Source organism: Bufo bufo, chromosome 10 (genome assembly GCF_905171765.1).
Source record: "Bufo bufo chromosome 10, aBufBuf1.1, whole genome shotgun sequence".
NCBI classification, from domain to species: domain Eukaryota; kingdom Metazoa; phylum Chordata; class Amphibia; order Anura; family Bufonidae; genus Bufo; species Bufo bufo.
Window position 1 is genome coordinate 20,935,259 of NC_053398.1, and position 12,994 is coordinate 20,948,252.

General features: G+C 48.1%; 1 protein-coding gene across 3 annotated transcripts in view; it reads right to left on the reverse strand.

The window, feature by feature from the left end:
* Window positions 1-12,994, reverse strand: part of AMBRA1 (autophagy and beclin 1 regulator 1) — an 86,799-nt gene that overhangs the window by 62,836 nt on the left and 10,969 nt on the right. For all 3 annotated transcript variants that reach the window (XM_040409161.1, XM_040409160.1, XM_040409162.1), the window contains exons 3-7: window positions 12,813-12,871; window positions 9,526-9,709; window positions 8,782-8,954; window positions 4,693-4,759; window positions 1,138-2,618 (exon numbers count right to left, since the gene is read on the reverse strand). In XM_040409161.1, coding sequence (XP_040265095.1) covers window positions 1,138-2,618; window positions 4,693-4,759; window positions 8,782-8,954; window positions 9,526-9,709; window positions 12,813-12,871 — 1,964 coding nt within the window. The remainder of the gene's footprint in view (window positions 1-1,137; window positions 2,619-4,692; window positions 4,760-8,781; window positions 8,955-9,525; window positions 9,710-12,812; window positions 12,872-12,994) is intronic.

The window sequence follows — 12,994 nt, forward strand, 5'->3', positions numbered from 1 at the left end:
TTCCGAGATAACGTGACGCTCCCCTTCTGACCTATACCGGGTTTCCAGCCCGAGTTGTGGACTGGGCCAGGACTATTCCCTGCACAAACTCCTGAATCCACCCGATATGGCCATGCGCACCATCCAAAACCCCAGCTAGGACACAACGTATATTACAAACTCTCCTACACGTGTGGTCTGTGCAATTAAGATGGCTACGTGCGACATGTTGGGTCCTGGAAAACTCCTCTAAAGGGGTTATCCCATGTGAGCATTTGTGGCATATCACTAGGATTGACCGTCAGTGTCAGACAGGTGCGGGTCCTAACTCTGGAACCCACTCTTATCTCCAGAACGGGCCCCTGAAGTGAAGGAGAGCACACTACGCATTTGTGCCGCGCTCTCCATTCATCGCTACGGGAGTTCCAAAAATACCCAAGCGAGTGTATTGACTGTTTTTGGAAGTCCCATAGCAGTGAAGAGCAGACCATGCAAGCGCCACCTCTAGATTCAGCGCTAGGCGATTGCGCCTAGCCAGCGCTCAGCTATTTTCAGAACGCCCACTGCGGTGAACGGAGGGTGACCGTGCTCTCTGGTCACTTGGGGGCCACGTTCTGGCGATAACAGCAGGTCCCAGAGGTGGGACCCGCACCTATAAGATGACCCTAGCCACTAAATGCCACTAACTGAAGTGAGACGACCCCTTTAAAGGCCTATTCCCGTCTCAGACATTGATGGCATATTGCTAGGATTTACCATCATCATTCAATGCGCTGTTCCTTAGCTATTCCACCTGGAAATGTATAAACTCATTGACAAATGGGATTAAATTAGTTTTTCGAGATTTTAATACTGATGACCTATCCTCAGTATTAAAATTTCGGAAAACCCTTTTAACAATTTCTGTTTACAGTGGATGATTTTGTAGGGTCACACCACAATAAAAAAAATGGCAGCGGCAACCACGAGTGCTTACTATTCATACATTTCAGGAGGAATAACAGAGGAGCAGCACGCCGCAGAGTTCATGGTAAACGTAGTTTCATGAAGGATACAATAATTGACCAAAACAGACAAGTCTAAAGCGCTGACTGGTCCTTTTTAAAAAAAGAGTACCTGCTGTATGACACATGGTGAGCCCTGAGGAGCATGTCTTACCTTCTAAGAGAGTCCTCCTCTGTGCCCTCCTCATGGAGATCTTGTGGTAAGGCCTCTTGGGATACATTCGGAGCCCGGTTCACAGTCGCAGGCTGACTGTAGACCCGTTCCCAGTGCTCGGTCTCAGGATTATAAGCTACACCCACTGCTCTCTCTTCCGGTGTTGTCCCAGCTTCCAAACGTCCAGTGCCACCAGGTATGGTTCCTATGTCTGGTCTCTCAACCCCGGCGGTGCCAGGCTGCTCTGTGCTGCCAGCGGCCAGACCAGCCTGGAAAGTGCTTGGCGAAGGAACGGGAGGTGGTTGCCAGGAGGGCATAGCTGCACTTTCTTGATACGTTGGTGGGGTCCTCTCCCAGCGCAGAGTGTCATTGTTGAACGTCAGCAGGTTGTGGCATGCACGACACCGATTCATGTGCCCTCTAGGCTGATTTGCAGCGCTCTCACCGCTGTGCGCCTGGTTTGACTGATGTGAAGGGCCCGGCTGCTCAGGCTCCAGATTGTTATTAAGCATTTCATGAGCCTGTCCCGGGGTTGCACCCGGAGCACCGGGTTCAAGGTCATATTGACGGTCATACTCAAGGAAGAACCGCCTCAGGTCACACTGCAAATCTGTTCGGGAGGTGGTGGGGGGTACAGGCGGCTGACTGCCAGGGTTATCCTGCTCAGTGGTGGGAAATCCTCGGCCCTCTGTGGCCGACGTATACACAGAAGAAGAGGACTCGCCTTCCTGCTGCCTGAGAACAGACAACAAGCTTACAGACGAGGCACTCGTCCGGGGAGGTGGCATGGGCTCAATCTCAGAACGGGATCCCATACTAAGCACAGTGCGAGTCCACTCAGAACCACCTATATCGGTGGTCGGCTGCTGATAGCGAGATGGCTGCCCGGTGAGCGAGCGGCGCATAGGTCCCAGGCTAAGACTGCGCAGTGTGTTACCAGCTGTGCTGCTGTGCACGCTACTGAAGGCAGAAGGTCGGCTTAGGAGTCCATGATCGTGCTGGGCAGAGGACTGGTGCTGCTGCCGCTCCAAAGAATGCTGGGGGTCGCTTTGTACTGGAGAATAGGAAGTGGAGGTAGCCCCCGAAGAAGTGGAGGGAGTACCTGGCGCTTCAGGGTGGGGGAAAAGAGAAGACGACAACCGGGCACTAGAGCATCGGACGCAGAGGCACAGCATATTGGGGTCTTGGCAGCATGGGGTGGTGACACCAGGGGCACGGTCTCGAATACGAGTATAAATAAGCCTTTGATTGCTTTCAGTTGCTGGGGGAGGCGGTGGAGGTGGTGGCGGAGGGGAGGGGGTGGCAGAGTCTTGTACTGGAGGCTGTTCTCCAGCCTGGGTGCCCGATGAGCGCGATGACAGCATGTGCAAGAAGTTGTGGAGCAGCGGCGTACGGCGGACCGGTTGAGTCGGCAGCAGGGAGCGCTGTCGGTAGATGGGAATCTCGGCGCTATCAAGGGGGATCTCGGATTCTTCATCACTCTGTAAGAAAATAATCAGGTCACCAAAAAGACAACACACTAGGAAGGTCTCTCAACTCTCCTGCATTACACAGACAACCGATGGTCTAATCAGTGTTCTATAGCTTTGGCGCAGATTTCTGGTGGCGGAGCTACAAAGAACACCCGATTGGCCGGGCCATCTCTTAAAGGGGTTGTCCCACAAAAAATATTCTTAACCAGTTTTCGAACCAGCACCTGGTAAAAACTATTAAAACTTTGATAGAACCAGTGAGTTATTCAATAAAATGTATCTGTATTGCACCACTTGTAGTTTGTTCTTTTTCTTATTTCTAGGTGCACCCCGCTGAAGTGGGTGCACATGCTCCGTTCCATCCTCCATGCAGATCTCTGGATTCAGGTCCAATCAGACGTCCGTAGAATGGGTCCGGATCCGTTCCACAATTGTGCGGAACGGGTGCGGACCCATTTATTTTCAATGGGGCTGGAACTTCCAGTCCGCAGCTCCGTAAAAAATAAAAATAAATAGAGCATGTCCTATTCTTGTCCATAGCTGCAGACAATGTGCCGGCGATGTGCGGCGTCAGTGTTTTGCGGTCCGCTGATAGCGGACGTCTGAATGGACCCTTCTTGTGAGCTTTGTTTGAAAAAGCTTATTACATACTACAAGATGTCCGATTTAAGGTACTTTCACACTAGCGTTTTTCTTTTCCGGCATAGAGTTCCGTCACAGGGGCTCTATACCGGAAAAGAACTGATCAGTTTTATCCCCATGCATTCTCAATGGAGAGTAATCCGTTCAGGATGCATCAGGATGTCTTCAGTTCAGTCATTTTGACTGATCAGGCAAAAGATAAAACCGCAGCATGCTACGGTTTTATCTCCGGCGAAAAAAACTGAAGACTTGCCAGAATGCCGGATCCAGCATTTTTTCCCATAGGAATGCCGGATGCATCGTTCCGGTCTCCACATGCGCAGACCGGTAAAAATTTGAAAAAAGATACAAGACGGATCCGTCTGTCCGCATGACAAGCGGAGAGACGGATCCGTTCATGCAATGCATTTGCGAGACGGATCCGCATCCGGATGCGTCTCACAAATGCTTTCAGTCACATGCAGATCGACGGTTCCGGCGGGCAGTTCTAACGACGGAACTGCCTGCCGGATCACACTGCCGCAAGTGTGAAAGTAGCCTTACATTAATCATGGGATAGCCCCTTTAAATAGGGTGGGCATCCCAGTAATGTGAATGACTACTGTGTAATGATTCAATATCCCCTGTGGTGGCGCTGCACAGAAACACAAGGTGGATTTAGATGGGCCGACTGACCGGCCAATTGTCGGGAAGAAAGCGCTCCTTCCCGATAGTCGTTCAGTGAAGGAGACTGCACATTTACATGCAGCAATGTCCTTCACAGTATGAGGACGGGGGATCGCTACAGCAATCCCTCTTCCTCCTACAGAATCATAACTTCTGAGCAATAGATCGCTGTTTAGGCCTGCATGAGCGATGATGAGTGTTTCGTTAGTTCATCGGGTGATCGTCGGCACATCCGGACGACTATTGGTGTCTAAATGCGCCTTTACTGCTAAGTTTCCCTACAGATTACAGCTGTCTGCTGGGGGTCCCCGCAGCGGAACATTTCATGATCTGCTTATTTTCAAGGGACCCTTCAAACAAGTAAGAGCAATCCAAAGTAGACAACCCGTTTTAGGCCTCATGCAGACGACCGTATTTGTTTCCTTGTCCGTTCCGTTTTTGGATGCGGATCCATTCATTTCAATGAGTCCGCAGAAAATGCGGACAGCACACCATGTGCTGTCCGCATCAGTATGTCTGTTCCAAAGCCCCGCAAAAAAAAAAAGAATAGTGCATGTCCTATTTTTTTTTTTAGTTTGCAGACAAGGATAGGCATTATTACAATGGATCCACAAAAATAACAGATCCGCAAAAAACTTCATACGGACATCATCCGTTTTTTTTTTTTTTTGCGGGACCGCAAAACACATACGGTCGTGTGCATGAGGCCTTAAAAGCAGCTTTGCCGTTTGCGGGGATGATAACCTTCGAGGTGGCTGGTCGTTCTGAAGCTTACCTGCTGGTTAGAGGGGTTCACAATAGCTGTAAGAAGATAATGCCCAAGGGGATCAAATCGTACCAATCTGTGGACAAAAAGGAACAGACTGTTAATGAAAACCTAAGATGGGCTGCAGTACCTTGTACGCGCTGCACAGACATCTCGTTTATTTAACACCCCCCATCCCCACCGCCACCCACTCATCAGCACAAATCGCTTTCAGAAAGGGTTCAATCTGAATGTGTACTAGCATGGTTGTCAGTCACGGTCGGCAAGCAGAGAGCTTTAAAGTCCAGTACATGGGTCAATGTCTTGGCCACCTTTGCATTTGTTTTAATTGCAATATAACGAGAGAAAAAAAAAAAATGAAACAGTCTACGTTTAAACATTACGATACTTTTGTGTTCACAGACCCTATGCAAAGCTATGTGTCTCCATGGTAACAGACTACACACAAACTCTGTGCAGTCTGATCCTGCCGCTTTGCCCTTACCGCCTTCTGCCATCAACAACATTTCTCGTATCCGCACTTCCTCAACGTCAGGTCAACTAAAGTTCTAGCGCATACCCTGATCCTCTCGCTCCGAGACTACTGCAGCTCCTTCCTTGGTGGCCTCCCATTTCACACACTTGCACCTCTGCTGCCCGGTTAAGCCACCTCTACCCTCTGACAATCCCTTCACCGTCTCACCATATCTCAGCGCATTCAGAATACGAACAATGACGTACAAGGCCGTCCATGACCCATCTCCTCCATATATCTCAGACCTTACCGCCCCACAAGATCTCCTGCTTTGCTCTTCTCCTGCCTGCTCCTCACAAGAGTCTGCAAGATTTCCCTCCTCTAACATACCAACTTTCAAAAGCCATCAAAAAGCCACCTCTTCATCAAAGCCTAACACGTCACACCCCATTCCCCTTACCTTGCCGGTGGGTCCTCTCCCCCCCAGTTCCTTTTCTGTCAGTTTATGCTTACTGTACTTGTTTTGGTATTATATGATGTATGTGAACCCCTCTCCACATGTACAGCGCCCAGTAATTATTAACACTCCCTCCTTCCTATATGTCTAACCTACTAAATGTACATTAGCAAAAGAAAGTGGAAAAATGAAAGCGTACGACAGCAGGCTCAGACTACACAGGGCTTGTTTGTAGTCTGTCACCATGGAAACACACAGGTCTGCATAGGAGCTGTAGGTGTATCAAAACATATATTTTTTATTCAAGATTATTTTCCAAGTTGCTTCAAATTTCAAAACCTTGAAATCTTCGGAAGATGGCACATGCTTCAAATAAAAAAAGAGAAGAGAAGGGTGCGGCATGTTGTCGATAGTGCAACAATTTAAAGGGGTTGTCTTATCTCAGACAATGTGGGTATATCACAGCATCCCACATAGTCACTGCTTGAGGAAGGTTCCAGTGTGTGGACCGAAACGTTGCGTTGGTGAATTAAAGTCACATTTATTTTACTTCTTCTGTAGTGCCGTGGAATATTTTTGTTTTTCTACAATTTTTGGATCGCTCCAACATCTGCTGGCACCCTATTTTACTTTGGACCTGCGGTGCTGCTTATATTATCAACTCTGCCTTATATATATATAATATTTTATTTTGCAAGAAACTGCCACAAGGACCTGATCCATAACTGTTATCCTATGTCCGCTGCTGATAACACCGGTATCGGCTTGTTCTAGACATGTCCTCATCAAGCACGGGGCCGCGAGAAACAATAGCGACGCATAATGACTGAGGTGCTTCGACCACAGTCAAAAGAATCTTTTTCGAGCTGCATCCAACACACAGCAGACAGAAGTTTGTTATCACGTCGGAGATCAAAGGCAAGAAAAATCAGGCGAACAATGGCTGAAGCGGGAACAGCTGCAAATCCCGCGCTCCCCAATAAACGGGCAAGATTACACAGCGGCCTTCTTTCATAAAATGATTGAGACCAAGACACAATGAGGACATTCTGCCGACAATTATATCCTTTCCGGGCTTCCTGTAATGCATTACAATGACAGGTAACAAAAAAGCAGAGGGACGGTGAGATCCAGCACGAAACGCGCTCCTACTATACACTAACAAGCGGCTGTGACAAACAAATTCTACCTGGATCGGAGCCCATTATAAGGATGATGAATGTAAAACATGGACAATGAGGTCTCAAACATGACTCTGAGAAACTGGGGGGGGGATGAAGTCCTACATAAAGATAAAGTAAGATTCTTCCAATGAGGAAAGCAGAAAAGCGGTCTTGAGACATCTTTGAGAACATAGGGGTTAATTTTCCGGCAATCTTATTGTGTTTGGTCTACTACTACTGTACACACAGAGCCGTGGGGAAGGGCTCCTGCTGCTGATAATCGCCTTACAGTCAGAGACAAACGTGTGGTCATCACTAGAAGGGCCACAGAACCTATAGGAAGCAACAGTAATGAAGTGATATATGGATTTATGTGGGGGGGGAAGGAGGACATAGAAAACCCGACTCCCATTAGGATACCTACAGTCTATCACTAGGCGGCCATACGTCAGATGAAAAGGGCGATTTGAGCCGAGAAATTAGCAGGAACAAATACATTTTTGTTCATGGACCAGGGAGTCAGGCTTTTCAAACGCGGTTCCCCCTGGTCAGCCAGTTTAGCCTGGCATGTTCCTGGTGGATCGTTCCCAAGGACGACTGATGATCATCATCATCATCAGGATAGGGCATCATAATGAAAATCTTGGAAAACAAGTGAATGGGAGCATACCTTGAAGTGTCTGATCGCTGGGGCGCCTGATGATCGCTTGAACGGGGACCCGTGTTCTTTCATTTAAATGGGGTGATGCACACGCATGCGCACTGCTGCTCTATTCAACTCTATGAGGCTGCTGGAGAGGACTGGGCGCCTATACTCCGCTATCTCCAGCAGTCCCATAGAGTCTAATGGAGAGGCAGCATGCACATGTGAAGGCTGCTCCATTCATATGGGGGAACACGCTCCCCTGCTCAAGTGATCAGCGGGAGCTCTGCCGATCAGACACTTAGGCTAGGTCTACACCACGACATTTGTCGCGACAATTTTTATAGTGGTAGTCTATGGTGTCGCACTGCGTCATTCGCAAAAAATCCGTGTCGCAGTCACAGCATGTTACATGGCGACACCATAGACTACCATTATATGCACGCGACAAATGTTGCCGTGTAGTTGTGCCCTATCTGTCGCGCGACAATGTCGTTGTGTAGACCTAGCCTTATCCTCTATGTTGTGGATAGGGGTTAAGTTGCTGCAATGGGAACATCCCCTCGAAGCAGGGCATAAACGAGATATTTATGTGCAGATCAGGCTGAATTTAGTGAGATCTGCTGAATATCTGATGTCGGTTCTGGTCATACACAAGATTCAAAGGTGACCCAACACGGTTACTCCCAACCTCCATAGACAAACTCTCGATGTGACCTAGCATACGCGTGATCTCAAAAGGAAAATGGGCGTAAAGCTCTGCTGGGCTGACGGCTCCCGATCCTCCCATACATATGCTCGACTAAGAATGCCGACATTAGTGGTCGGTTGGCCAAACCCAACGAAATTAGCAGGTTCAGTCAACATAGATCTAAGGTGTACGGTCAGATTAAGGTGCACCTCTGGAAGTTTATCTACCCAAGACCAAAAGGATAGGCCATAATTAAGTCAAACCTGCCCAACTTCTGTTGCGGAGGGCAGAGTCGGAACACAGTCATGCTCATTACATGGTCCCATCAAAAGTATTTGACCAACATTCATCTAATGTATAAGTGGCTCTGGTCTATGAAAAAAAGATGGCCGAACACTCATTCAGCCGACAGCTATTCCTCCCGTCTCCCTCATATACATGTATGCTCGGTCCAGCCGCACCCGTTCTTCACGGGGAGAGTGGAGACGACTCTGGCGGTGGCTTATCTTTCATAAACACAGATGCACTTTATGTCGAAATTCAATGTGCCCGACCCTTCTTTCTCCTGACATCTGCCAAGTCAGCTCGCCCCAAATACACACAAGACAGGTCATCTGGTCTCGCAGTAATTGGCGGGGTTGGCAGACATTGCTCTTGTGTGTATGAGCACCTATGGGATAAGGAACTTACCGAACTCGCTCCATTTCACTGCCCGTCTTCACCACAGCAAAGGGCTCTCGCCGACTCCAGTCCCAGAAATGGATTTCATTGGCAGTGGCGATAAGCAGCAGCTGAACGGTGGGGTGAAAGGCCAAGGATGCAATAGCGTTGTTACTGTCTGTAAACCAGCTCTCACTCCCACCCTAAGAAGAAAATATCAAAGAGGAAGTTAAATACGGCACAGGACCACGCCAATCACAATGTCTGCAATGTATAATGAATGGGAACCCCAACAATCATCTCGAGATTGGTGGGGTTCCCAGTGGTCAAATACTCTCTGTGGATGAGGTTAAATCTTAGTAAAAACCCTTTTAAAGACTTTTACCTGGACAACGTCTGTCCACATGATCTTAAAGGGGTTATCCAACCCCTAAAATGCCTCCCCAAATGCCCGAGCCCCTCACACAGATTGTACTCACCTGGGCCCCCCGCATCACTTCCGACGCCAGGCCGTGACAGGAACAAGAATCGCAAGCGAAGCGGGTGCCGGGGAGCCAGGTAAGTACAATCTATGTGAAGGGCCTGAGCATTTGGGGAGGCATTTTAACCCCTTTAAGAGGAGGGGGCTCTCAAGAGGATGGCACACTGTAGACAGAGCTGTAGACACATCCCCCAAATGCTGTCTGGGCAGGCGCCAGAGAACGCAGATCTAAAGATGCCGCCTACCCCCCCAGCCTATTCGAAGTACCCCGTGCAAAGCTTTTGCATACTCACATGTAAATCCCATATACGAACTTCACCATCAAGGCAACCGGATGCGATGAGCCCTGGAATAGTGGGGTGAAAGGTGACACACCACGGGGTGCGACGATGTCCTACCAGAGAGTGTATGCATCGCCCCGTCTTCACCTCGGTTATGTAGATGTTGTGATTGACGTGAGTGGATGCCAGCAGCGTCCTGCAGGGATAAAGTACACGTGAATGATGTGCTCCACGGGTCAGAATGTTACCTACAGACATCCACCCGTAACCCTTTACATTAACAGATACAGGAGATTATGCAAGAGGAGGCTCAGAGCCACTGTACCAGCAGCACCATGAAAGCTAAAGGGCGTCTGTCAGATGATCGGCCAGCCCTGGCTAAATCAGTAGGTTTGACCACTTTCATTTAATATGTACAGGCACTTTAAAGGGCATCTGTCAGCAGTTTTGTACCTATGACAGTGGCTGACCTGTTACATGTGCACTTGGCAGCTGAAGGCATCTGTGTTGGTCCCATGTTCATATGTGCCTGCATTGCTGAGAAACATGAGGTTTTATTATATGCAAATGAGCCTCTAGGAGCAACGGGGGCGTTACCATTACACCTAGAGGCTCTGCTCGCTGCAACTACCGCTATCTCTGCACTTTCATTGACAGGGCCAGGCAGTAGAAACATCACACCTGGCCCTGTCAATCAAAGTGCGTAGGGGGCAGCAGTTGCAGAGAGAGCAGAGCCTCTAGGTGTAATGGTAACGCCCCCGTTGCTCCTAGAGGCTCATTTGCATATATTAAAACATCATGTTTCTTAGCAATGTGGATACATATGAACATGGGACCAACACAGATGCTTTCAGTTCACTTGGCTGTGATTCAAAGGACTTGATCAGAATACGATACGACAGCTTTTAGGTGATGCCAAACAACGAGGTTCCACAGGAGGATCATCTCGGTCACAAACCCCCCCCCGGATGAAGATGGTGGGGCGAAACCTGGGTCGAGCGGTGTTCTAATCACAGAGATTTTATTCTGCTTTATGCCTATTGATCTTCTACCTTTGTGAGTATAATAAAAGCTATTACCATTGGAAACATTGCTGGACCTTCACCATGTGCCCGCACCTTTATATCTACAGGGGGGTGGTTTTCTGACAGATTATCCTCCTGTGGAACCTCGTTGTTTGGCATCACCTAAAAGCTGTCGTATCGTATCCTGATCAAGCCCTCTGAATCGCAGCCAAGTGAGGCAGCGCGACACCTTCCTTTGAACCGTTTGTTGAATGTCAATAAGCCCGCTTCACGCGGTAGTCTGACGCCAAAAAAGAAGAAAACACAGCGGTGAACTCCATCTTTTTTATTTTTCTGTTGTGTTATTTGTTATTTTATTGAAGAGACAGACGCCTTCAGCTGCCGAGCGCACATGTAACAAGTCAGCCTGTGTCATAGGCACAAATCTGCTGACAGATGCCCTTAAAGGGGTTTTCCAGGATTTTAATATTGACGACGTATCCTCAGGATAGGTCATCAATATCAGATCGACGGGGGTCCGACGCCCGGGCCGATCAGCTGGTTGAAGAGAAGGCCGCGCTCCATACGAGCGCAGCCTTCCCTTTATTGTTTACCTGCTCGCCGTCGACATCGCAGCGGTGATCAGGTGTAACTAATTCACTGTTGTGGGGCGTCTCGTTCCTATACACTTGACCTGGAACAAACTGTCTTATTCAAGTTAATTGCACAGCTTGTAATTACACCTGCGCGCCGCTGCGATTTCGTCAGCAAGCAGGTAAACAATGAAAGCATGGCTGTGCTCACACGGAACGCAGCCTTCTCCTCAAACAGCTAATCGGCGGGGGTGCCGGGTATCGCACCCCCGCCCATCTGATATTGATGACTTATCCGGGGGATAGGTCACATAGTTGCATAGTTAATACGGTTGTAAAAAGACACGTGTCCATCAAGTTCAACCAAGGGATAGGGATATTGTTTAGATCGATTTCCCCAAACCCATTTTCTTTAAAAAAAAAAAAAAGAGACCTGCTTGAAGAGAAGGGTCCTTAAAGGGGTTCTGCAGTTTGTTTTAACTGATGATCATCAGCTTCTGATCGGCGGGGGTCCGACACCCGGGACCCCCGCTGATCAGCTGTTTGAAAGGGCATCGCCGCGGCCTTCTCACTGTTTACCGCTGGCCCATTCAAGTGAACAGAGCTCAGCCCCGCCCCCACACTAGTTGATACTAGTCGTGACGTCAGTGGGCCAACGGTAAACAGCGAGAAGGCTGCCTTTTCAAACAGCTGATCGGCGGGGGTCCCGGGTGTGGGAACCCCGCCGATCAGAAGCTGATGATGTTAAAATAAACTGCAGAACCCCTTTAAAGAGAATGTCAACAAAAAATTACTTATTGTTTAAATCACATTTTTGTTTAAGTTTTTTTGTTTTGTTTTTTCATTATTATTTCTTTCATGTTTCTATCTCTATTATTTTTTTTTTTTATGTATATAATCATGCAATTTTCACATTGGGCACTAGGCCTAATAGATCCTGATTTCCTGTTCTGTACAGGTAACATTTCAGTAGCTATTTAATTATCACCACAGAAAGGATTACAATGACCGTTAACACCTCTATATAGATAACAGAATCTACCATTCACATTAGGTGATATCACAGCTTTTCAGCTCCCTCCTGACCTCTGCACAGGTCACAGAGCATGCCTCCCATATGAGTAAACGGGGGTCAGCTCCTGTCCATTGAGCCTATGGCTCATGTGGCTGCTCTCAAAAGACAGGAAGTTTGTTTTTTTTATATAGTGACATGCAAAATAAAAAATCATAAGATATATTTTACATAAAAACGTCATTTTCTAACGACATATCCCGTATAGAGGGAATAGATCGCTTATGTTTTTTACCAATTACCAGATACTAATACTAGAGATGAGCGAATTTCATGTTATGAAATTCGTTCTCGCTTCGTTTGGTGGTAAAAGCAGAATTGTGCTATGGATTCCGTTAGCACGGAGCATAACGCAATTCTAGGACGGAATGCCCTAAGACATTTAATAGCCTTGCTGAGGTGAAGAAATCAGAAGCCTGACTAAGAGGCGGCTTGAATGGCATCTCCAAAACACTCTCTCAGTCTCTTAGATAAGACATGGAGGATGTTTCCAGGCAGAGATGAATGTGTTCTGCGTTTTCTTGGCAGGAGAGAAGGACGTTTCGTGGACGATGATCCCCGGCCAGCAGGCTGAGCAGCTTTATCCAGCCGCGCCTGCCAGAAAGAGCAATGGGAGAGGATGAAATTCACCTGTCTGGGCTGAATGCCAGGAGGAATGTAGAACGCGGACTGTCTGGAAGTTCCACCTTCTGCAAAGTAAACAAGACAGGAGACAGTCATAAGGGTTGATCGAGAACGGTCATCGAGAGGTGTCCTTCCATATGAATCCATGGAGCGCTGAGATTATCACATCCATGGCTCTCCTCTCCTGT